The sequence below is a fragment of the Muntiacus reevesi genome, chromosome 1 (genome assembly GCF_963930625.1).
Source record: "Muntiacus reevesi chromosome 1, mMunRee1.1, whole genome shotgun sequence".
Classification (NCBI taxonomy): Eukaryota; Metazoa; Chordata; class Mammalia; order Artiodactyla; family Cervidae; genus Muntiacus; species Muntiacus reevesi.
The window spans coordinates 89,006,359-89,032,528 of record NC_089249.1 but is presented as its reverse complement, the minus strand read 5'-3'; the positions used below and the strand labels follow the sequence as shown (position 1 = coordinate 89,032,528).

At 43.4% G+C, this 26,170-nt stretch overlaps 2 protein-coding genes across 4 annotated transcripts in view; both read right to left on the bottom strand.

Moving 5' to 3' along the window:
- CD58 (CD58 molecule) overlaps positions 1-16,954 on the bottom strand; it is a 51,180-nt gene extending 34,226 nt beyond the window's left edge. Inside the window, exons 1-2 of the mRNA XM_065902307.1 lie at positions 16,927-16,954; positions 15,124-15,420 (exon numbers count right to left, since the gene is read on the bottom strand). Coding sequence (XP_065758379.1) covers positions 15,124-15,420; positions 16,927-16,954 — 325 coding nt within the window. The remainder of the gene's footprint in view (positions 1-15,123; positions 15,421-16,926) is intronic.
- Positions 16,955-19,154: 2,200 nt separating this feature from the next.
- The window catches only part of IGSF3 (immunoglobulin superfamily member 3), a 111,620-nt gene continuing 104,604 nt past the window's right edge, over positions 19,155-26,170 (bottom strand). For all 3 annotated transcript variants that reach the window (XM_065906239.1, XM_065906229.1, XM_065906249.1), the window contains 2 exons: positions 24,876-25,358; positions 19,155-22,297 (listed from right to left, as the gene is read on the bottom strand). In XM_065906239.1, the coding sequence (XP_065762311.1) occupies positions 22,047-22,297; positions 24,876-25,358 (734 nt within the window). In that variant the 3' untranslated portion in view covers positions 19,155-22,046. The remainder of the gene's footprint in view (positions 22,298-24,875; positions 25,359-26,170) is intronic.

Here is a 26,170-nt window from a genome sequence, read left to right as displayed (position 1 = left end):
TTAACCTGCCCGATCACACTGCCGACCGTTCGCAGAACAAAGGGACCGAGCAATTCCAGAGAAGAGCTAACCGGCTGCGGATCAGCCCATCCCCGCCGGAGGCAGGAGGCAGTGGGGAGGGAAAAGGGGCAAACTCAGTCCCAGAGACTGCACCCACTACCAAACTGCAAACCAGCTCCCAGTTTCTAACCAAAGACTTCCTGAGATTCTGGATGGTTGACATCTGCTGGGACGGTCGCGGCTAGAGACAGCTCCCCAGAACAGACACACAAGGCGCACAGCACCGGCGGGCACGGAAACTGAGGCTGGGACCGCACCAGGGAGAGTGCGCCCGTCAAGCGCCTGGCTGCCCCGAGCTGCTCCGGCGGGGAAGGCACAAAACGCAGGCCCAACCGAGTCTGCGCTTTTGTGGAGAACCCGAAAACTGGAACCGCACGCCACGCAGGGCCCGCTCCATATAGAGCAGCCTGGAGCCTGAGCAGTGTAGACGGGGAAAGCACACACCGTGAGCGGGGGCAAACCCAGTGTGGCCGGAACACTGCGAGTGCGCCCCACACAGGCCAGTGACACTTGTCTGCAGCGCCCTCCCTCCCCGCAGCAGGACTGAACCAGCTACCTGAACAAGGGACCACCTCCGCCCCCTGTCAGGGCGGGAAATTAGACACTGAAGAGACCTGCAAACAGAAGCCAAATAAACAAAGGGGACCGCTTCAGAAGGGACCGGTGCAACAGATTAAAATCCCTGTGGTTAACACCGGCTACACTGGAAGGGGCCTATAGATATCGAGAAGTGTAAGCTGGAACGAGGAGCGATCTGAAACTGAACCGAACCCACCCACACTGACTGCAGCAGCTCCAGAGAAATTCCTAGATATATTTTTACTTTTTTTTGTTTGTTTTTTAATTTAAAAAAATTTTTTTTAAATTTTTTCTCTTTTATTTTCTTTTAAAATTCCCTATTACTCCTCTATTACTCCTTAACTTTAATTTTCATATATTTTTACTATTTTTTAATTAAAAAAATTTTTTTTCTTTTTCTCTTATTTTCTTTTAAAGTCCTCTACTACCCCTTAATTTTCATTTTCATTTCACTATAACCTTGCAAAAAAAAAAAAGAGGCCTTATTTTTAAACTGAACTTCATATATATTTCTTAAATTTTTTGTGTTTTTGTTTTTAATATTGTATTTCTAAGAGTCTAACCTCTACTCTAGATTTTTAATCTTTGTTTTTCAGTATTTGATATCAATTTTGGACATTTAAGAATCCAATATTCAGTACCCATTTTTACTCAGGAGTGTGTTGATTACTCTCTCCCACTTTTGACTCTCCGTTTTCTCCCTCAGATCACCTCTATTTCCTCCCTCCCCCTTCTCTTCCCAATCCAATCCTGTGAATCTCTGTGGGTGTCTGGGCTACGGAGAACACTTTGGGAACAGAGAACTGCGTAGATCTGTCTCTCTCATCTTGAGTCCCCCATTTTTCTCCTCCTGCTCACCTATATCTCCCTCCTCCCTCGCCTCTTCTTCATGTAACTCTGTGAACCTCTCTGGGTGTCCCTCATTGTGGAGAATCTTTTCACCATTAACCTAGAAGTTTTATTATCAGTGCTGTATAGTTGGAGAAGTCTTGAGACTACTGGAAGAATAAGACTGAAATCCAGAGGCAGGAGACTTAAGCCCCAAACCTGAGAACACCAGAAAACTCCTGACTGCAGGGAACATTAAGTAATAAGAGATCATCCAAAAGGCTCCATACCTACACTGAAACCAACCACCACCCAAGAGCCAATAAGTTCCAGAGCAAGACATAGCACACAAATTCTCCAACAACGCAGGAACATAGCCCTGAGTGTCAACATACAGGCTGCCCAAAGTCATGCCTAACACATAGACCCATCTCAAAACTCACTACTGGACACTCCATTGCACTCCAGAGAGAAGAAATCCAGTTCCATACACCAGAACACCGACGCAAGCTTCCCTAACCAGGAAGCCTTGACAAGAAAATCGTCCAACCCCACCTACTGGGAGAAACCTCCACAATAAAATGGAAACACAGACCACCAGAATACAGAAAGGCCACCCAGACACAGCAATCTAAACAAGATGAAAAGGCAGAGAAATACCCAGCAGGTAAAGGAACATGAAAAATGCCCACCAAGTCAAACAAAAGAGGAGGAGATAGGGAATCTACCTGAAAAAGAATTTAGAATAATGATAATAAAAATAATCCAAAATCTTGAAACCAAAATGCAGTTACAGATAAATAGCCTGGAGACAAAGATTGAGAAGATGCAAGAAATGTTTAATAAGGACCTAGAAGAAATAAAAAAAGAGTCAATTAAAAATGAATAATGCAATAAATGAGATAAAAAAACACTCTGGAGGGGACCAACAGTAGAATAATGGAGACAGAAGATAGGATAAGTGAGGTAGAAGATAAAATGGTGGAAATAAATGAAGCAGAGAGGAAAAAAGAAAAAAGAAGCAAAAGAAATGAGGAAAACCTCAGGGACCTCTGGGACAATGTGAAATGCCCCAACATTTGAATCATGGGAGTCCCAGAAGAAGAAGACAAAAAGAAAGGCCATGAGAAAATACTCGAGGAGATAATAGCTGAAAACTTCCCTAAAATGGGGAAGGAAATAGTTATACAGGTCCAAGAAACCCAGAGAGTCCCAAACAGGATAAACCCAAGGCGAAACACCCCAAGACACATATTAATCAAATTAACAAAGATCAAACACAAAGAACAAATATTAAAAGCAGCAAGGGAGAAACAACAAATAACACACAAAGGGATTCCTATAAGGATAAGAGCTCATCTATCAATAGAAATCCTTCAGGCCAGAAGGGAATAGCAGGACATACTTAAAGTAATGAAAGAGAATAACCTACATCCTAGATTACTGTACCCAGCAAGGATCTCATTCAGATATGAAGGAGAATTCAAAAGCTTTACAGACAAGCAAAAGCTGAGAGAATTCAGCACCACCAAACCAGCTCTTAAACAAATGCTAAAGGATCTTCTCTAGACAGGAAACACAGAAAGGTTGTATAAACGTGAACCCAAAACAACAAAGTAAATGGCAACGGGACCATACCTATCAATAATTACCTTAAATGTAAATGGGTTGAATGCCCCAACCAAAAGACAAAGACTAGCTGAATGGATACAGAAACAAGACCCCTATATATGCTGTCTACAAGAGACCCACCTCAAAACAAGGGACACATAAAGACTGAAAGTGAAGGGCTGGAAAAAATATTTCATGCAAACAGAGACCAAAAGAAAGCAGGAGTCACAATACTCGTATCAGATAAAATAGACTTTAAAATAAAGTCTGTGAAAAGAGACAAAGAAGGACACTAATAATGATCAAAGGATCAATCCAAGAAGAAGATATAACAATTATAAATATATATGCACCCAACATAGGAGCACCGCAATATGTAAGGAAAATGCTAATGAGTATGAAAGGGGAAATTAACAGTAACACGATAATAGTGGGAGACTTTAATACCCCACTCACAACTATGGATAGATCAACTAAACAGAAAATTAACAAGGAAACACAAACTTTAAATGACACAATGGACCAGCTAGACCTAATTGATATCTATAGGACATTTCACCCCAAAACAATCAATTTCACCTTTTTCTCAAGTGCACATGGAACCTTCTCCAGAATAAATCACATCCTGTGCCATAAATCTAGCCTTGGGAAATTCAAAAAAATTGAAATCATTCCAGTCATCTTTTCTGACCACAATGCAGTAAGATTAGATATCAGTTACTGGAAAAAAAATATTAAAAATTCAAACATATGGAGGCTAAGTAACACACTTCTGAATAACCAACAAATCATAGAAGAAATCAAAAAAGAAATCAAAATATGCATAGAAATGAATGAAAATGAAAACACAACAACCGAAAACCTATGGGACATTGTAAAAGCAGTGCTAAGGGGAAGGTTCATAGCATTACAGGCTTACCTCAAGAAACAAGAAAAAAGTCAAATAAATAACCTAACTCTACACCTAAAGCAATTAGAGAAGGAAGAAATGAAGAACCCCAGGATTAGTAGAAGGAAAGAAATCTTAAAAATTAGGGCAGAAATAAATGCAAAAGAAACTAAAGAGACCATAGTAAAAATCAACAAAGGTAAAAGCTGGTTTTTTGAAAGATAAACAAAATTGACAAACCTTAGCAAGACTCATTAAGAAACAAAGGGAGAAGAACCAAATTAACAAAATTAGAAATGAAAATGGAGAGATCACAACAGACAACACTGAAATACAAAGGATCATAAGAGACTACTACCAGCAGCTCTATGCCAATAAAATGGACAACTTGGAAGAAATGGACAAATTCTTAGAAAAGTATAACTTTCCAAAACTAAACCAGGAAGAAATAGAAGATCTTAACAGACCCATCACAAGCAAGGAAATTGAAACTGTAATCAGAAATCTTCCAGCAAACAAAAGCCCAAGACCAGGTGGCTTCACAGCTGAATTCTACCAAAAATTTAGAAAAGAGCTAACACCTATCTTACTCAAACTCTTCCAGAAAATTGCAGAAGAAGGTACACTTCCAAACTCATTCTATGAAGCCACCATCACCCTAATTCCAAAACCAGACAAAGATGCCACAAAAAAAGAAAACTACAGGCCAATATCACTGATGAACATAGATGCAAAAATTCTTAACAAAATTCTAGCAAACAGAATCCAACAACATATTTAAAAAACCATACATCATGACCAAGTGGACTTTATCCCAGGAATGCAAGGATTCTTTAATATCTGCAAATCAATCAATGTAATACATCACATTAACAAATTGAAAGATAAAAGTCATATGATTATATCAATAGATGCAGAAAAAGCCTTTGACAAAATTCAACATCCATTTATGAGTAAAACTCTCCAGAAAGCAGGAATAGAAGGAACATACCTCAGCATAATAAAAGCTATATATGACAAACCCACAGCAAGCATTACCCTCAATGGTGAAAAATTGAAAGCATTTCCCCTAAAATCAGGAACAAGACAAGGGTGCCCACTCTCACCACTACTATTCAACATAGTTTTGGAAGTTTTGGCCACAGCAATCAGAGCAGAAAAAGAACTAAAAGGAATCCAGATAGGAAAAGAAGAAGTGAAACTCTCGCTGTTTGCAGATGACATGATCCTCTACATAGAAAACTCTAAAGACTCTACCAGAAAATTACTAGAGCTAATCAATGAATATAGTAAAGTTGCAAGATTATAAAATTAACACACAGAAATCCCTTGCATTCCTATACACTAACAATGAGAAAACAGAAAGAGAAATTAAGGAAACAATACCATTCACCATTGCAACAAAAAGAACAAAATACTTAGGAGTATATCTACCTAAAGAAACAAAAGACCTATACATAGAAAACTATAAAACACTGGTGAAAGAAATCAAAGAGGATATAAACAGAAGGAGAAATATACCGTGTTCATGGATTGGAAGAATCAATATTGTCAAAATGACTATACTACCCAAAGCAATCTATAGATTCAATGCAATCCCTATCAAGCTACCAACAGTATTCTTCACAGAACTAGAACAAATAATTTCACAATTTCTATGGAAATACAAAAAACCTCGAATAGCCAAAGCAATCTTGAGAAAGAAGAATGGAACTGGAGGAATCAATCCTGCCTGACTTCAGACTCTACTACAAAGCCACAGTCATCAAGACAGTATGGTACTGGCACAAAGACAGAAATATAGATCAATGGAACAGAATAGAAAGCCCAGAGGTAAATCCACATACCTATGGACACCTTATCTTTGACAAAGGAGGCAAGGATATACAATGGAAAAAAGACAACCTCTTTAACAAGTGGTGCTGGGAAAACTGGTCAACCACTTGTAAAAGAATGAAACTAGAACACTTCCTAACACCATACACAAAGATAAACTCAAAATGGATTAAAGATCTAAATCTAAGACCAGAAACTATAAAACTCTTAGAGAAGAACATAGGCAAAACACTCTCCGACATAAATCACAGCAGGATCCTCTATGACCCACCTCCCAGAATATTGGAAATAAAAGCAAAAATAAACAAATGGGACCTAATTAAACATAAAAGCTTTTGCACAACAAAGGAAACTCTAAGCAAGGTGAAAAGACAGCCTTCAGAATGGGAGAAAATAATAGCAAATGAAGCAACAAAGGATTAATCTCAAAAATATACAAGCAACTCCTGCGGCTCAATTCCAGAAAAATAAATGACCCAATCAAAAAATGGGTCAAAGAACTAAACAGACATTTCTCCAAAGAAGACATGCAGATGGCTAACAAACACATGAAAAGATGCTCAACATCACTCATTATCAGAGAAATGCAAATCAAAATCACAATGAGGTACCATTACACGCCAGTCAGGATGGCTGCTATCCAAAAGTCTACAAGCAATAAATGCTGGAGAGGGTGTGGAGAAAAGGGAACCCTCTTACATCGTTGGTGGGAATGCAAACTAGTACAGTTGCTATGGAGAACAGTGTGGAGATTTCTTAAAAAACTGGAAATAGAACTGCCATATGACCCAGCAATACCACTTCTGGACATACACACCAAGGAAACCAGATCTGAAAGAGACACATGCACCCCAATGTTCATCACAGCACTGTTTATAATAGCCAGGACATGGAAGCAACCTAGATGCCCATCAGCTGACGAATGGATAAGGAAGCTGTGGTACAAATACACCATGGAATATTACTCAGCCATTAAAAAGAATTCATTTGAATCAGTTCTAAGAGATGGATGAAACTGGAGCCCATTATACAGAGTGAAGTAAGCCAGAAAGACAAAGACCAATACAGTATACTAACACATATATATGGAATTTAGAAAGATGGTAACGATAACTCTATATGCAAAACAGAAAAAGAGACACAGATGTACAGAACAGACTTTTAGACTGTGGGAGAAGGCAAGGGTGGAATGTTTTGAGAGAACAGCATCAAAACATGTATATTATCAAGGGTGAAACAGATCACCAGCCCAGGTTGGATGCATGAGACAAGTGCTTGGGGCTGGAGCACTGGGAAGGCCCAGAGGGATGGGGTGGGGAGGGAGGTGGGAGGGGGAATAGAGATGGGGAATACATGAAAATCCATGGCTGATTCATGTCAATGTATGGCAAAAACCACTACAAAATTGTAAAGTAATTAGCCTCCAACTAATAAAAATGGGAAAAAAAAATAAATTATGGAGATGTAACATACAGCATAGGGAATAGCCAATAATATTGTAATGACTTTCTATGGTGACAGGTGGTAACTAGACTTATTGTGATCATTTTGTAATGTATAAAAATACTGACCCACTATGTTTACACCTGAAACTCATGTAATATTGTAAGTCAATTAAAAAGGGAAAAAACAAATAACAGTAATAAGGTGTACAATTAAACAATTCAATTTTTTAAAATTATAGTAAAAAGGGCAACAAAACAAACCCCCAGATGCAGTTCTTTAAAAGTAGTTGTAAGTCATTTTCAAAATTCCTAAGATACCTGTCAAAGATTTTTTAAAAAGCAGCAAATGCAAAAATGTGAAAGTTGATTAGATCTTGGTATTTTAAAAGACATTCTTGTGACAATTGAAGGAATCTGAATAAGAGTAGAAGTTAAGTGATATTATGAAATTACTGTTAATTTCAATACTAACAAAATTCAATATTAACAAAATATTGTTAATTTATAAATATTATGTTATTGGGTTTATGCCAAAGCATTTAGGAGTAAAGTGTGGATGTATAAAACAGTATAATTATGGCAAAATATTAATAAATGAATACATAAATAAACCACCATTCTTAATTCCATGGCCCAAAGAAAGTTCCTCCACCTCTGTATTGTAGATTACAATATTGAATACAATCTATGTGATTGGTAATTAGCTGTCTTATATCATTTTACATGCTCTGACATGTGTTGACATGACAACATTACATTGGGCAATATATACATGTTATAAGATATCAACTATGGCTATACCAATCATCAAAAAGTTGCCTATCTGGACTACCCGGTGGCCTAGCAGTTAGGATTCTAGGCTTTGACTGCCTTGACCAGATTCAGTCCCTGGTTGGGGAAAGATCCCGCAAGTCACATGGTACAGGGTGGAAAAGTTGGTAATCTATTCTTGGGTTGGAAATACATGGACTTTGAGTCATGGAGTAAGTGCTAGCAGGTTCTATCACTTCTCTGCTGTGTGAACTTTGACATGGTACTCAACATACCTCAACTATTTTTCTCCTCTTTAACAGTCTCTACCTTATAAAACTAGTACAACAATTAAATGAAAACAAAAACTTAAAACTCTAAGCACAACACTTGGCACAGAGCATGTGCTTAATTCATGGCAACTATTATATCCACCCCATTATAATACTGGAGCTAGTTGGGTTTTTTTTAATAGGAATACACAACATTATTTTGACTTGAAATATCTTTCCTAAATAAAAACACACAGACTCTCCAAACCTTAAGTCAAACAAAGTGTATGAATAAGTCTCACATAACAATGAGCTTCCCCGTGGCTCAGCAGTAAAAGAATTCACCTGCTAATGTAGGAGCCAAAGGAACCGCAGGTTCAATCCCTGGGTCAGGAAGATCCCCCGGGGAAAGGCATGGCAACCCACTCTAGTACTCTTACCTGAAAAATCCCATAGACAGAGAAGCCTACAATCCATAGGGTCGCAAAGAGTCGGACACACCTGAAGCGACTTATCACACACGCACATAACAGTGTGAGAGAACATAAGAATTTAAAATGGAGAAATGTTTGACCAATACTTTACCATCTAATGTTCAGATTTAACAATCTGTACTGTTAAAAAAAACTAAAATAAATCAATGAAAGAGACATTTTATTAAGTATTATATGACTTGGTTCCTGTGTACAAGGACCTAAAATCAAGTTGGAGAGATTAGGTCAACAAGAGCAGAATAAGGCAAGCTCTGCTAATAAGAGCAATCTAACAACAGTTCCTATTTCTGAGCTTGCTACTCGCCCAGCACTACCTAGGTCCTGTCCATATGCTACCCCACGGATGCACTCCACTGCTGAACCCTGCCAGCCCAGCCTTCAAAACACACCCTGACAGTTCCTATTCCTCACCCCACCCCATCATTTCTTACCCACGCCCAGCTAGTCATTGTTCCCACAGCCTCCTAACTGGTCTCCCTGCTTTTCATTTTTCATCAGCAAGGACTATTCTCTACCCAGCATCCAGAATAATTCAGTTAAACACTCAAGTCATCACAATTTCACTCCTGTTCAAAACTCTCTGAGACTTCCTACTTCACTGGGAATTTAAAAAGTTAGTCTTTAAGGGCCCACAAAACTTTATCTCTAGAATCCAGCCCTGACTACTTGTACAATTTAATTTCCTATTTACTCTCTAGCACGGTGGTCTCCTCGAAGTTCCTTAAATGTTTGAAACCTATTTCAGGTTCCTCTCTGTCTGGAATACTGCTCTCCCAGTCACCTGGCCTCCTCAACCACTTCCTTTTAAGTCTACACTCAACTGTTTTCCCTTTAAAAGAGACCTCCTCTGACTACACTACGTAAACTACTAAATACCAGAGAGCGCCTGAATGAAATATCATTCCTCCACCCCACAGAGCACTATGCAGCTGTTAAAAAAAAAAAATGAGTATGATTTCTATGAACCAATATGGAATGATTTTCCAGACATGTGGTTAAGTGACAAAAACAACATATAAGAGAGTACATTGAGTATGTTAACTATTGTTTGAAAGAGGAAGTTAGAAACAAACGTATGTATCTGTTTGTATCTACAAAAAGAAACAGGAAAGACAAAAACAAACAAATGATATGTTGTGGAGGGAGAGAGAGGGATGGAATAGAATTTCTGAGCATTTTTTAAATGGATATCCCTCAGTATCCACAGGGTATTGGTTCCAGGATCCCAGCGGATACCAAACTCTGAGGATGCTGAAGTCCCTTACATAAAAATGGCACAGTAACCTATGCACATATTCTCATATACTTTAAATCATCTCTAGATTACTTGTAATATCTAATACGATGTAAATGCTACTTGAATAATTGTTAAATACAACATAGTTCAGTTCAGTCGTTCAGTCGTGTCCGACTCTTCTCGACTCCATGAACCGCAGTTCGCCAGGCCTCCCTGTCCATCACCAACTCCTGGAGTCCACCCAAACCCATGTCCATTGAGTCGGTGATGCCATCCAAATACAACATAAACGCTATTTAAATAGTTGTCAGAATACAGCAAATTCAAGTTTCGCTTTTTGAGAGTTTATGGAATTTTTTTCCTGAATATTCCCGATCTGTGGTTGGTTGAATCCACAGAGGCAGAACCTGCAAATATGGAAGGCCAGCTGTGTTTGGTTTTGATTTGAACCCTGTTAACAGCTTCCATATTGTAAAATTAAATTAAGGTGGGGGAAACCCTAAAATTGAATAGATAGAAACACATTGATGTAACTATGTATCCATTTGATAACATAACCACACAGACGAAAAATTAAGAATTAATTCAAGTGACTTGAAAATACAGTGTTCTGTACATATTTAGTGGAATATATGGAAGAATAAAAATTTTGAACTGTATTTAGTAAAACTTGTGCTTGGTAGTAGTATTGGCACAGGAATTATGGAGCTAGTTTGTGTTTAATGGAGATTAGGCAAATATACTAATGCTACTAAGAATAGAATTCTCACTGTAGTGAAGGAAGATACTAATACAGAACAGGGAGGAAACAGAAGAACTGAATTGTTGGATTACTTTGTGGTTACAAGATAAACGCATGACTTTGTGAAAGCTATTTCCTAGCTCTGAGAACTGAGAAGGCCTAGAAGCTGTGACTTCAGGAGCCTTGAGCACACCCAGAGCGTGTGCGCTCAATTGCTCGGTCACGTCTTACTTTTCCCGACTCCATGGACTGTAGCTCATCAGGCTCCTCCAGTCCACGGGGTTTCCCAGGCAAGAACACTAGAGTGGGTTGCCATTTCCTTCTCCAGGGGGTCTTCCCAACCCAGTGATCAAACCCGTGTCTCCTATGTCTCCTCATTAGCAGGCAGACTCTTTACCACTGAGCCACCTGGGAAGCCCTAAGCACATCTAGCACCCAGATCTTAACTTCTAAATACCATTTCCCACTAAAACAAAAAGGGAATCTAATGAGTCCAAGGCTGAGGCAGGAAAGGTAAAATATGAGTCCAGAACATCTTTCTATGCCAGCAAGGAGGGAAGTGCTCAAAACTGAAGCTTGGAGGGGTTCCCAGTGACCAAATTCAGAATCAGCAAGCATCAGAATGGATAGTGACAGGAATGCTATCTTAAATGATACCCATGAGTCCTTACTAGTACTAAAACATAAAATAAAAAGGGAGGTGCAAAAGCTCTGTTACTGAAGATTGTCAATACAGTATATAGACAAATACGGAGAGAAAACTTCCATCTGCAACAATTTAGTGATAATGGACTCGGGGAAGAATGATCACTAGGTGCTAAAACACTGGGTGAAAGATTGTTGGAGAACAATCTTAGAGATATTCAATCTCTAAGTGTTACTTAATGAATCACATATTACAGACATACCTCATTTTATTATGCTGCATTTTATTGCACTTTGTAGAAACTGTGCTTTTTACATAAACTGAAGTTGTGTGGCAACTCTGCATTGTCAGATAGTAGTCAGCATTTTTTAGCAATAAAATATTTTTTTAATTAAGGTATGTACATTTTCTCAGACACAGTGCTATGGCACACTTAGACTACAGTATAATGTAAATGTCATTTTTAAATGCACTAGGAAATAAAAAAAACTCATATGACTTGATTTATTGCAATATTCACTTTATTGAAGTGGTTAGGAACTGAGCCCACCTAACTTCTATATTTACTTGCCTCTACAAGAGAGAAATCTGATGGACCTCACCTTAACCAAACAGTCGACATTAACATCTTTGATAATCAGCAAATGGACTGCATCTGCACCCTGATGAGATGTATACCTGTGCTCAGAAAGTCCACATCAGAATTTAAGCATGCACCCCCAACATGGAGGGTCATTTTTATAAAACAACTTGTCCAGACCCTTCAAAAAGAGCAATGTCATAAAGTTTAAAAAAAGAAAGATGTTGGCAACAGTTTAGATTTTTAGATTCAAGAGGATTAAAAAAGCATGGGGCTTCCCTGGTAGCTCAGCTGGTAGAGAATCTGCCTGCCATGCAGGAGACCGTGGTTCAACTCCTAGGTCAGGAAGATCCCCTGGAGGAGGGCATGGCAACCCACTCCAGTATTCTTGCCTGGTGAATCACCATGGACAGAGGAGCCTGGTGGGCTACAGTCCATGGGGTCACAAAGCGTCAAACAGGACTGGGCGACTAAGTATAGCACAGCACAGACAGGCATGAGTACCAAGCTTGATGTATGATCCAGGACTGGCCTCTGGACCCCATCTGAAAACAGTCTTTTATCAATGCTATACTTCCTGACTCTGAAAATGGTGCCAGGGCTTACTGGAGACATATTATTCTTACAAGACCTATGTTGAAATATTTAGGGTTAAGGTGTTGTAAGAGCTGCAATTCTCAAATGGTTTAGCAAAAAACAACAACAAAAAAGTAACTGGGTAGGTGTGCATGTTTGTCTCTACAAAGAAAGAGAAGTAAACCAAATGTGATAAAATGTTAATAACTGGTGATTCAAGGAGAAAGGCGTGCAAGTGTTCACTGTACTGTTTTTGCAACTATTCTAAAGATTTTAAGTTTTCCAAAATTTAAGAAAATTAGTAAGAACTATTAACCACTTCCATTTCCCTTGTTCTGCACTACTAATCTCTGTATTAGTAAATGTTCACCACCACCCAGCAACTACACATTCACTGCCTTCTTTCTTCACTGTCTCTCCCCCGCTCTAATAATGGTAAGCTTCCCTGTGCTGACACAGAGCTGACAGTAAGTACATGTTGAATGACTGATGCTCACAATCATTCTATGAAGCAGATGTTAGTATCCTTTCTCTCACGTGGATGGTGCTCTCTCTTCAAAGGCAAAGATACAGAGTCATAGAGAAGTGAGGTAACTTAGAGAAGTTTTTAACCGTGAGGGGTGAGGCCAGGGTCTGAGCTCCAATACTGTTCATCACTGTTAGGCAGCTTTCCCCACTGAGACCAGCTTGGTACCCAAAGGGCTCACTATCTGCAGAGCTATCGAGTTTCCCTTAGCGCAAAGCCTATTCAGAGAAGGTAATATTCATGCTTGCAGAACCAAATGACCTCTGAATAAATAAATGAATTAGGTGGGAGAGACCACCATGAGGGGACTGTTTAGAGAGTCTTCCTAGAAGAGGTGTGACTAGATGGGTAGACTGAGTTTTCAGTGGAAAAGAGAATAGCAACAGGCAGCGGTGGCCAAAGGTGCATTCTGAGACCAGGGAGAGACCTGCACATCTGAAGGACTTACCTCATCCATTCAAGCTCGGTATGTGCTTCTTCCTCGTGCTGACACCTGTGGCCCGTGAAACCCTCACAGCCTTTGGGACCTGTGATGGTACCTGTCCTGGCCCCTCTGCCTCCAATCCCTCTCAACTACAATCTTTTCTCTTCATTGCTGCGAGATTATTCTAAGAGGATGGGTCTGCTCCTGTCAGGCCCAGAAACAGGTCTCCTTTGCCTGCAGGAGAGAATCCCAGCTCCCAAAGGGGACTTTTGGGGTACCCCATGGGGCCTCAAGATCCCACCGGCACACCAACTCTCCAGGGACACTGATGGCGCCCTACTGCCAAAGTTTACACTCTCCTCTTTCTTTCTTGATCTCCTCCTCCTGGCATCTTTTCCCACATCATGGCATGATACCACCTGTCCTCAGAGGCTAGGTTCAAACTCCCTCCCTTCCAAGTTTCTGCTTCACGGAAGATATTTGATTTCACCAAAGATGTGGCTGTCTTCCCTCTGCACGCCCGCAGCACTTTATATTTACCTCTCTTACAACATTTACTTTTGTGCCTTACATTGTAGGTACATTTGAGCATATGTCGAGCCCCACAACCCCCACCCCCACCCAGGTTGTATCCATAGACGCATGCATCCAACAGACACTCAATACACTCTGAAGACAGAGAGGAGACTAAAGGCTGATCAGGTCTGTGTGCTAAAGGGCCAGCAGGGGGATTCCAAGTGCTAGTTAAGGGGGCTGTTACTATGTTCCAGGGGTTTGGCTGTGACTTAACTAGGGGCCTGTGTGGGGAGAGGTTGATAATGTGGGTGAGGAGGTAAAAAAATGGAGACGAAGATACCTATCTTATGGGGCTGTCGTGACGATTTAACTGAAGTGTGAAAAGGATGACCATAGTCCTAGACACTCACACTTCCGTCCTTCTTTGTTCGGAAGGGAGGGGAAGCAGCACTAGCCACACTACTTAGAAACTCCGAATCGAGGCCCTCTGCTTCCTGCTGCGAGGCGATTCTCAACCACCGCCATCAGCCAGGGCGCGGCCGCGGAACAGGCGCGGTTGCACTTGGCTTTGGCCGCGGCGCGCCCACCCCAGCGCAGGAGCCGGCGCGCGCGCACACAGCGCGATCCACTGCCAGTGGAGGCCCGCCCAGGACAAGCTCGCAGGCTGCGGAAGCAGTAAAAAAAAAAAAAAAAAAAAAGATGTGCTCAAGTTCTGGACGATTGCGCCTCGGGAAGTAGTAACTTAGTCACTGGGGTCGCGCAGAAAAGGCACCCCTTCCAGAAGAACACGCGGTGGAAGACAAGCGGGGGTCGGGGGTCGTGGGAGTTAAGAAGGATTCCCAAAGGGAGGAAAGCGCGCAGGGGAAGTGAACGAGCCGGAGTCTGGTTTCTTTTTCCCAGACCTCAGAGCCTGAGGAGCAAGTTTTAACTGATCACCCTACGGTGATTTGTGGATGACACGACCAGGTCCCGCGCACGTGCCCCCCGCCACCTTCGCCACCCGAACTTGCAGCCGCCTGGGACCGCGCCCGTCCACCGGGCCCGGAGCCCGGGGGTCACTGACACCTCGCGCTCCCGGTCCCCGTGGGCTCCCGGAGGAGGCCTCCACTCACCCAATTTGAGAAACAGGCAGACCACTCCAAGGACCCCCACGGTCCACCCAGGGGCGCTCCCTGCGGCCATAGCGATCTGGGCAGTTTCTGCTAATGGGCCGCAGCGACACAGCTCGGCCTGCCGGAGGGCCGGCCCCACTGAGCGCCGCGCCCCGCCCCGCCTCGCGCGCCCCGCCTCCCGCGCGGCGGGCTGGCACCGGATGCAGTCTGGGAGCCGCTCCTTTCCTCTTCTCGCGGACTCGGTTCGGGTCCCAGTCGTTCCTGCCTTTCCGCCGCTACCCGCTTTGCTCTGTGGAGCTTTTTAGCAAAAGTGGCGTGCGTTTCTACAACCAGGGTTATCCTCGTTCCTCCCGCGCTTTTCCTTGGCATCTGGAGCGCGATGGAGGCGCCCCCGCAGCAGCTGGGGGTATCGGACTGTCGCTTCCCAAAAGCTGCGCCCCCCTGGTCGGGAGGTGACAGGAGAACTCTGGTGGGACACGGAGGTTCCGAAGCGCTTTATTCATTCAGCGCTTTGCAGCAGCTGCAGCCGCGCAGAAGTTTTACCTGCCGGTTAAGACGGTGAAGAACCTGCCCACAGTGCGCGAGATCCAGGTTCGATCCCTGGGTCGGGTAGATTGCCCTGGAGAAGGGAACGGCAACCCGCTCCAGTATTCTTGCTTGGAGAGTCCCATGGACAGAGGAACCTGGCAGGCTACAGTCCATGAGGTCGCAAAGAGTCAGGCACGACTGAGCAAGTAGCACACACACTCCCCTTTTATGACTCTAGATAAAAACAGCCTGTTTGAACCACTCTTTCCTCAAATATTAAAACGAAAGGAAACGGGACATGTTAGCTGCTAGGATGTGTAGCGTTCCCTGGTGCAGCCCCAACCTCCCCACCCCTCTCAAGTGCCTATCTTTCCTCATTCCAGTGCAGTCACCTTTTCCTTAAGAATGACTCCCACCCCAGCACTCCCTTACTCTGAGCTGGGATTTCCAGCCTCGGGTTTCTCCCTTCTCCATTTGCTTTGTTTCACTCTTCCTCCTTCTCAACGGTGGGCTTGCCCTCAGGCGGAGGAGTCAGAGCTGTTTGCTCCCTCAGTGTTTGGCCTCCCCAAATCTCTGTCCCTCAAGCTGCAGTGGGCACTTGCACTCTCCATCTTTTTGGCTAGTCCTCTGGCCTCAAATCCACCTGCTGATTCAGTTACCACTGTATTCCCAGAACCAGCTCCTGGCATGGGCCTCCCTGACAGCTCCCTTTCTTTCAGATAGAAGCGCCAGAGTGCCCTCTGCTCAGCCACCGTGGCTCAGGGGACTCTTCCTTACCATGTGAGCAGGAAACTCCTCCCATGAACTGAACTCATGAACTGGATTCTCTGTTGTCCTAATAAACACCAACCTGTTTGCCAGTTGTGAAAGAGTGGAAATGTGCTTTATTCTTGCTGTGATTGCCATCATCCTCAGGTGGGAACCCCAAAACCACTCAAGATACTTGAACTACACTGTAAGTATCCATAAATTATTTCTCTAATTGGCCATGAAACTGTAAAAGGTGTCTATGTCTGTGAAATTTCTGGGACCAATGTACCATACCTAAGCTACCCTTAGGCATTCCCTATCATCTGAAGATGACTTGGAACATAAGGCAGGTACAGTGTGTAGCACAGAAAGTGAGAATGTCAAGTTTCTCCTCTACTCTGGGCTGGTAAGAATTCAGTTTAACTTGGAAAGGTAAGATGGAGTCAGACCTTTAAACTCTGGGGAGCCCCTCAAAGGTTTTGAGCTGGGAAGTGATATAACAGCAAACATCCATTGAGTACTTACCATGGGCCAAGCCCTGTGTTAAGTGCATTGCCTGCATTAATTTAATCTTATTGATGTCCCTGTTTTCACAATTAGGAAACCCAGGCTCAGAGAAGGTAAATGACTTGCCCAAGGACACACAGCAAGGCAGAGAACTGGGAGTCCAACCAAGCTTAAGTCCACAGCACCACTCTTACCCTTTCATATAGGATGGGCAGCTATACTGCTGTTTGGACTGGGCCAGCGAAAGCTGTCAACCGCCTCTGAGCAGGGACCCCCTCTGAGTAAAGGACCACCAAGTCACCTGGGGTTGGGAAGCATCCCCAGGTCATGGTCTCCAGGTACCAAGTAAGGAATGGTTCATTAAGTCTTCTGGTTGCCCATGTCTCTGGCCAAATGAATGATGTCAGTTCTTTCATTAGGAGACATGCTGTGGTTCCAACAAACATTTTTAGATATACACTTTAGATATATGCCTAGTAGCAGACTTGATAAATCAAACGTGGCTCAGAAAGGCTGGACCTGCAATGCATCAGGCAGATGGCCAAAAAGGCCCTATCCATCTACTGAGGACTGGATGTATTTTACATCCTGTGACCGGTGTGGAGAGGTCCAGTTTTATCTGCTTGTCACTGTAAAGAATCATGGAGAAGAAAGGAGGGTTTGTTCAGTCTGCTTGTGTGGCATGGATGGGCTGCTGCTCTTCCCAGCATGTTACCCTCTGGTCTCTAGCTCTAGTTCCTGCCAAACTCGGAACCACACCCAGGAAGCTTAGGAGTCCTAGACAGACAGAGCAAAACACTGCTCCTAATCCTGCATACATGAAAATGGTCCTTGCCCCCATGTGGAAGTGTACGTTCACTTTATTTAAATAAACACTGGGCAGATTAGCACCAAGAGGGTGTGTGTATGTGTCGGGGTAATTTTTATTCCGTAATATTCTCTTTCCCTTTTTCAAATGTTCCCCGGCAGAAAAGATAGCATTAGGAGAAAATTAGGCAAAAATAATACATAAGACTTAACATGGAACCATTCTGGGTACCCAGGAGATAAACAGTCACATTTCAACTCCTGGCCAAGCCAGCAGCTGCAAGAAGTTGATAAGCATGCAGCAAATGGGGCTGGGGAGCAGAGGAAAGCACATATTAAAAGCCTTTGAAAGGCCTGAGTTTTAAAAAGAAGAAAAAGAAAAGAAAAAAAAAAAAAAAAAAAAGGAAGTACCTCCTTTTGCTCTTTACCTCCATCTAGTTCCTTCAGCACATTGTGTGAATTTTGAAGAATTACAGTTGGGTTCTGACTAACCACGTGTCGCTGCTGGAGCCTTCATCATGCTGTCATTCTTCCCAATTTGCAGATGTGGGGAACTCCCCCCAACCCCAGACCTCCCATTTGAGTTGTGCAGGGAACAGAGACGGGTGTGCTGTGTGGGCTCACTGCACAGGAACCCACAGCTCTTGGGTTTTCTTCTGTCCTGGAAGAGGTGTGCTAAGCATTTTGTGGTCAGGACTGGACTAGAGTTGGAGGAAGGTGGTGAGGTCCTGCTGTCAAGTCCAAGCAGAAGTTTGTCCCCAGCCCCTGCTCTTCTATCAGTTTCCTCTTGCCATGTCCTGTCTCCCCACTTCTACCCCACCCACCCCCACCCAAAAGAAAGCTAGATTCTGAGCTGGCCCATCTGGCTTCTGGGTATGTCAAGACGACTCTGGTCTTGACAGTCAGGGTAGATGTCTATGTATGTATGCTTGTGCATGCTCAGTCATGTTGGACTCTTTGTGACCCATGGACTATAGCCCATCAGGCTCCTCTGTCCATGGGATTATCCCAGCAAGAATACTGGAGTGGATTGCCATTTTCGTGTGTGTGTGTGTGTGTGTGTGTGTATGAGTATGTATATATGTGTGTGTGTGTATATACACACATATGTACATACATACACATACATTTACTCTGTCAAATATACATATGTATATGTGTGTGTGTGTGTGTACATATATATAAATATACATTTTTTAGCAGCCGACAGTAAAGTGTCTTGAGGAGGGGTTGCTTTTTATCCTGTATACAAAGGTGCCACTTGGGCTGGGGGTGGGGTGTGATAATAAAGGCCACAATTCACAAACCCTGAGTTTAGCAAGCCAATGTCAGACGCAGAACTCCAGGCCCCCAGAGCACAGTTCCAGAGCCAAGAGTGGCTGATTAAGTGACGAGAAAGAAGGACAGTGGACTCAGTCAATATAAACAGCCGTATTTTCAACATAATTTACTACAGGTCTCTGAAGTGTATATAAAACATTTTAGTGCAACATCTTACAAATAGTTTTCTTTTAAAAAAACAAACAAAAAACAAATCAACAGCTCTCTACATCATGCATGGGTAGTCTGTCTACCCTACTTTTTTTTTTCTTCAACAGTAAACGCAGAGAAACCATTGTTTGAAAAAAAAACATGAAAACTTGCTACAGAAACCCCCTAGGGAAAGAGGGTGTGGTCATAGCCATGTCCTGGAATGGGCCTAGCACAGTGTTGGTTTTTATTAATACAATATTGTAGATGCAGATAAGTCAACAGAACTGTTGGCCGTTCCTCTCTGGGTCTCTCCTGTAGGCAACTTGCAATGAGGTCTCCCAGCCACTGGAGGCCAGCATTACCACTCAGCAGATGCCACATATCCACAGAAATGGCCAAAAAAGAAGGTCCTTGGGATTTTCATAGAAAGCAGAAAAGCTCACCCTTTGATGGTACCCCCTAGCACAATAGAAAATGCACAAGAAAAAAAAAAAAAAAACAATTATTAAAATACTGGCTTCGGTTTCTTTTTTCCTTTCAAATCTGCAAGTGCTTCACTTATATGCAGCACTGGCTTTTCTTTTTTCCGTAAACCTATTCAAACTCAAGTCTTCATTACATGTCCCAGTTCCAGCCAGCCCTCCAGCATCTTTCCATTCAGACGGATGGAAAGTACATCATCTTCTCATGTTGACTCAGTCTATAAATGCGGGGCCAGCAATTTCCCATCGAAAGCCCACACCCCGACCTGAAGAAATGGTGCCAAAGGCCATCTTATTTCCTCACCACTGCGCCTGTTCTGTACCTCTATAGCGTTGATGCAGCACAAGAAACGGGGATGAGCATGTGAGGCATTGGTGGGATAAGGTGGTGATGCCTACACAGAGTCACGGGAGAGGACTGGTGTATCAGGGAGGGAGAGAACGCAGCCTATGTAAGCCCTTCAGAAAACAGCCAGGCAACGGCGTTGCTTCCCCTTGGCTATGACACATCAAAGCACCTGCCAAGCACCCAGGTAAGGATCAGCATCCATGGCCTGGAATCAGCATTTCTGTGGCCTGGAATCCCACAGCCTCCCGTGGCATCTGTTCAGCCTCAGGATTGGGTCCCATACTAATCTCTCAGGTTAGATTTAGTTCCAGAACTCCTGGACACTTTTTCCCCAAGTAGGTTCTCCCTTGGGATTCAAGCTGCAAGTTCATAAGGAAGGGAGACGGCACTTGTGGCCAGCAAAGTATGAGGAAGCCAGGCAAAAGACAAAAAAAAACAAAAACATCTTCATCGAGAGAGTAAAAGGAAGCACTTGCAACTGAGGATGCTCCGGAGCCCAGGATCTTGCCCAACAAGTGAAAAATAACAGGTGACATTGGCTTCACCAGGCTTTAAGGGTCATCCAAATAAAAAGTCAACAACAAACAACCAAATCACCTAAAGCCACAAATAAGATCTAAGAAAGGGGAGGGTACAAAGTCCATGTATGTGATCACGTTCTGCTGAGATGGGGTAATCCATAAGGATCACAAAGGGCTGCATCTGGGCTTCCCCTGGGCAGATATTCTTATGGCAGTGAGATGCAGGTCAAATGGCGAAGAAGAAAGACATCAATATCTTTGAGAAAGATGTGGTCAGAAGGAAGAAGGAAAACGTAGTCTTCATACCTCCAGGGAGGTAGTTATTCCTCCCTGTTCTCCAATGCCAGGCTCTGGAAATCACTGCTGGCTACTGTCCCAGTGTTCATGAACCTAAGCTGTCAGCCGGCCCCTGTGCCTTCCGATGGTGGATGTGGTGGCTGCTTGGGCCCCGTGTATTCAGCTCAGTTGCTGACCCCTTTCCAGGCTCACTGGCCACTTGCCCTTAAGAGTTTGATAAAGCACCTGGAAACAAAAGCCCACCTGCTAACAGTTCTCAGAGACTGCCCTTGCAGAACAGACCAAGCCAACAACCAGCCTTATTTCCTTCTTTCACTAATTGCTGACTTTGATCAATCTGAAAGTCAGTAGCTGCTAAGAGTAACCTTCTGCCCACTTTAACCTGCAAAGTGTGTACTGTTCAGAGCTTCTGACTTGTTCTCCAACCAAGTCTGCTTATTTTTTGGCAAGGATAGGATGAAGCCTATTGCCCCCCCAGACAGATAGGCTGGGCTGGGCACTATCTACTCCTAGTGGGGTTTATATGCAGGATTTATCTTGTACATACACAGTTCTTTGAAGCTAAATTCAATGCTTTCATCTTGACTACAAAGTGGTTCCAACAACTCCAGCTGAGGGAAAAGATAAGATACAAATTGGGCCCATACTACACATAATTTTCAAGTCTCATTAAGGAAGTAAAAAATTTGGAGTATATTTTGATCCATGGGTGGCATTTTCAAGTGTGCAAAAATGAAAAAAGCCTTGGAAGAGAGTCCTTCGCGCTATAAAGTCTGTCCTTCCTTTTGCCATCAGTTGTATTTCAGAGTAATTCATCCACAACATCATGGAATCCAAAAAGGGTAAACAAAAGGGATTGAAAAAGAGTCCCTTACAAAGAATAAGAACCCCTGTAACATCTATATCTGAGAATACTATATAAACCAGCGAGTAGACGTGGCACCGGGAGCTACTCACCACATTACCAAAAACAAAAACAAGAAACCTAACTGGCAGGATGGCGCCATCTGCTCGAAAATAGCTAACCGACCAAGACTGCCACCTAGAGGCAGTCTGCCTCTGACAATGGGCGACTGAACACTTCTGAAGTCTGACTGTGTCCTGCGAGAGCGCCCCACAGGTCGGGTGCTGTCCGCTGTCTGGTGGTAGAGCAAGATGCAGTGAGGAGAGCCTCAGCTCCTCCGTGGTTTCTGATCACCTGAAGGCCCCTTAGTCTATGGCTCCTGGGTGGATGCTGAGCACGGGGGGCTCCAGGCAAGTGGGGGAGTAGTTGAGGTGTGGTTCCTTGATCCACAACAGGGGCACCCCATTCTTCCCCTCGGAGTTCTTGCTGGAGTTCCGGCTCTTGAAGCGCACCAGCAGGATGGTGATGATAAGGATGCCAAAGATGGGGAAAGGGTAGAAGAAGACAAAGTAGAAGAGTGCGTCGTTGGAGCAGATGATGGACTGCAGGGTGGAACCTGAAAAGGACAGACAGGGAGACAAGACATGAGGGCTGAGAACCTGGACGGTTGCTCACTCCTGAAGACCCCACCCAGATCCACAGAAGTGACGTGGCAGAACTCCCATACCCACGCTATCTTTCCCCTCTTGCCACTAATGGAGGGCGACGACCCATGTACTCTTGTTCTCACACTCGTGTCTCTTTGAATTCATAGTTGGAAGTTCAAACAAAGCCAGGCCTCCATTTCCCACTGTGAGTCAGTATTACCACTTGGAAAGTCACATGAGAAAGTGTAATTTACTGATTGTGACTCAACTGTATCTGAGATGGTGAAGACGCTAGCTCCACTTCAGCTTGAATCTCCTTGTTGGTTCTGTTTTACATGTCACTTTGCCTTTGGTTCTGCTGCCAATGTCCCTCTTTGGGATAGAACACAATCTCTACCTACCAGCTTCTGAGAGCAGTTTTACCAGAAATGATGGTTATTTGATTAATGTTACCAATTAAAAAGTCATTATGGCCCACTTACACATGTCTGCAGTGTATCTGTGGCTGCACAGAATGCAGTGTTAGTTGTTCCTGGATACAGAGGAGAATGAAACCTCACAATTCCCACCCCATCAAGGACTGCTCTGGACAGGAGCCTGGGCTCTAGGAGACTGCATTTTCTCTGTAAAATAAGGCTACTGGATGATCTCTGTGTTCTATAAAGCTTACTAAATTTGGAGAGCCACAGTGGGCAGATAAAATACAGTCTAAACACTTTTCCTTGTACTTTTGGACAGTGGGTTATTCAGCGGATCTTCAGAGGGTCTAAAGTACGATTCAGGGGGTTGGGTGGTTTTTTTTTTCTTTCTACTGAATAGCTGCTGTTCATCATTATTAAGAAAATGTAATACACACTTACATGTATCAGATTTCCAAAGTATATGAGACTGGTGATATCAGCCACTTTTGACCAATGAAACCTCAATTTCATAACTTCTATCTAATAAACAGGAAGTTATCAAAGAAAAGAAAAAGCTGATGAAACTCAAAATTATCTGACGAAACTCAGAATTATCTGATACAATGTCATGCTGGGAAAAAAAGCTGAAATTTCTAGCCTGTTTTTTAACTTCTACATCACAGGCTAATTCTACTGTAACAAACACCATTTTAGATTGATCAATTCCATATTTTGACAGAAGCTCACTCAAAAGAGTTCCTCATTAGAACCAATAATTCAGGTCAGTATGATGGAAACGTTGAGTTCTGGACCATTCTGAAGCAACAGCTGCTGGATAATAGAGCTGCTGCTAAGCTCTTACCAGATGTCCTGTAACATCACTGCCCTTCTAGGCTGGTCTTCCCAACTAATCTTGCAAAATCCACTTAATCCTCCACCTCACCCTCCAAAATAAAAATGACCTAGGAACTTGAGAAAAAGCAAGAAGGCAGTGAGGTACTTAGACTTCATTTTCTTTTCTTCTTCCCCTTATGTTGCTGATTTGCCAAAATGAGACAAACTTGGATATTCTAATGAGTCACAAGGTAACATCTAACAACATACCTGTACGTGGTTGTTGTTGTTCAGTTGCTAAGTCATGTCTGACTCTTTGCAACTCCATGAACTGCAGCACAGAGGCTTCCCTGTCCTTCACTATCTCCTGGAGTTTGTGCAAAAACTCATGTCTATGGAGTCAGTGATGCTATCCAACCATTTCATCCTCTGCTGCCCCCTTCGCCTCCTGTCTTCAGTCTTTCCCAACATCAGGGTCTTTTCCAGTGAGTCAGTTCTTCGAATCAGGTGGCCAAAATATTGGAGCTGCAGCTTCAGCATCAGTCCTTCCAATGAATATTCAGGGTTGACTTCCTTTAGGATTGACTGGTTTGATCTCCTTGCTGTCAAAGGGACTCTCAATTTAAGTCTTCTCCAGCGCCACAGTTCAAAAGCATCAATTCTTCAGCACTCAGCCTTCTTTACGGTACAAGAAAAATCAGAGCTTTTTCTCTCATCCGTACATGACTACCGGAAAAACCGTAGTTTTGACTATATGGACTTTCATCAGCAAAGTGATGTCTCTGCTTTTTAACACACTGTCTAGGTTTATCAGCTTTTCTTCCAAGGAGCAAGCATCTTTTAATTTCGTGGCTGCAGTCACTGTCTGTAGTGGTTTTGGAGCCCAAGAAGATAAAATCTATCACTGTTTCCCCTTTTTCCCCATCTACTTACCATGAAGTGATGGGACCAGATACCATGATCTTAGTTTTTTGAATGTTGAGTTTTAAGCCAACTTGTTCATTCTCCTCTTTCACCCTCATCAAATATATACACATATAATAAAATCTAACTAAAATTTAACCAGATGGAGCATCAACTTTATTATAAAGATTAGAGGGTATATGATCACTTTAATTCCTATCCCCATTTTTTTTTTTGCTAGGTCAATCAAGAGTCAGTTACTAAACTGGTATGTCAAATCTAAACTGGTATGTTTCTTGCCCGTAACAGGCAAGAAAACTGCTGAGCAGTCCCCCATCAAGCTCTGATTTTTCCTGCAGACAGCTAGGATCAACAGTGATCCCTTCCCCTGGAAACTGAAAAAACTTACTCGTGTCCAGAACGTGGATGCCGACGGGGGCCGACTCCTCCTCGGTCAGCCGGTACCACTCCTTTTGAGGGCTGGGAAGCCACTCCTCCACGTGGCAGGAGTAGTTACCCGAGTCCTGGGGGCTGGCCTGCAGCACGGTGAGCCGGTATAGGAGCGGGGAAAGCATCTGGAAGCGAAGCCTGCCCTCCCAGGGGCTGCCCTCTGGGCCAAAGACGGCATCTGCGCCCACACTCAGCAGGGTGGTCCGCTCTGTGGGGTCCTCTTCCTCCTCTTCATCCACCTCCACTTCCTCGTCCTCCTCCTCCCCATCTTCTGGGCCAGGGCTACCCCTTTTTCCTCCAACTTTAGTCCTCAGGGAGTACCAGGCCACGGCGAAGCGGGAGTCCTGGCTGGAGCGAGACACGATGCTACAGTCCAGCTGGAAAGCTGCCTTCTCGAACACCGTGGCGTTGGGGACCACCGTGTCCACCTGCAGGGCAGCATCTGGGGGGAGACGAGGCTGTTTTAATTTCTGCTCAAAACAACTAAGTGTCCACCATTAAATATGTTCTAGGAATACAGTCACATACAAGAGAGTTCCATGCATCTATTGAAAGGAATGCGGGGGCATTGTGTACAGAGAGGAGGAAGGAAATTCAAGAAAAATTGTTAGAGTACAGAACACTGTGTACTCCACATATCTCTCTGCAGAAGAAAATGTGTGTGCGTACTCAGATACTCAATTGTGTCTGACTCTTTGTGACCCCACGGACTGTAGCCTGCCAGGCTCCTCTGTCCATGGGATTTCGCAAGCAAGAGTACTGCAGTGAGTTGCCTTTTCCTGCTCCAGGGGGATCTTCCTGACCCAGGGATCACACCCGCATTCTCTTGAATCTCCTGTACTGGCAGGTAGGTTTCTTTACCACTAGCACCACCTGGGAAGCCCCATAGAAGAAAATAGAATATACGTTTTATTCTGTTTATATTTGCTTGGAATACCTGTGGAAGAATTCACAAGGAGCTGGTAACATGGATGCTTATAGGAATCCAGAGGGAGAGGGGCACATTTTTCACTGTGACCCCTTGTAGTGGTTGAATAGTGTTCTGCCCAAAGTCATGTCCACCTGGATTCTCTGAATTTCCTTAATTGGAAATTGGAAATAGATATACTTAGTGAAGATGTGCTCATAACTGATTTGGGGCAGGCCTACATATCAGGAGAGAAGAGGGCACACAGAGACACATGGAGAAGGATATAGAAAGGCAGAGACAGACTGGAATGATGTAGCCACAAGCCAGGGAACATGGGACCATGA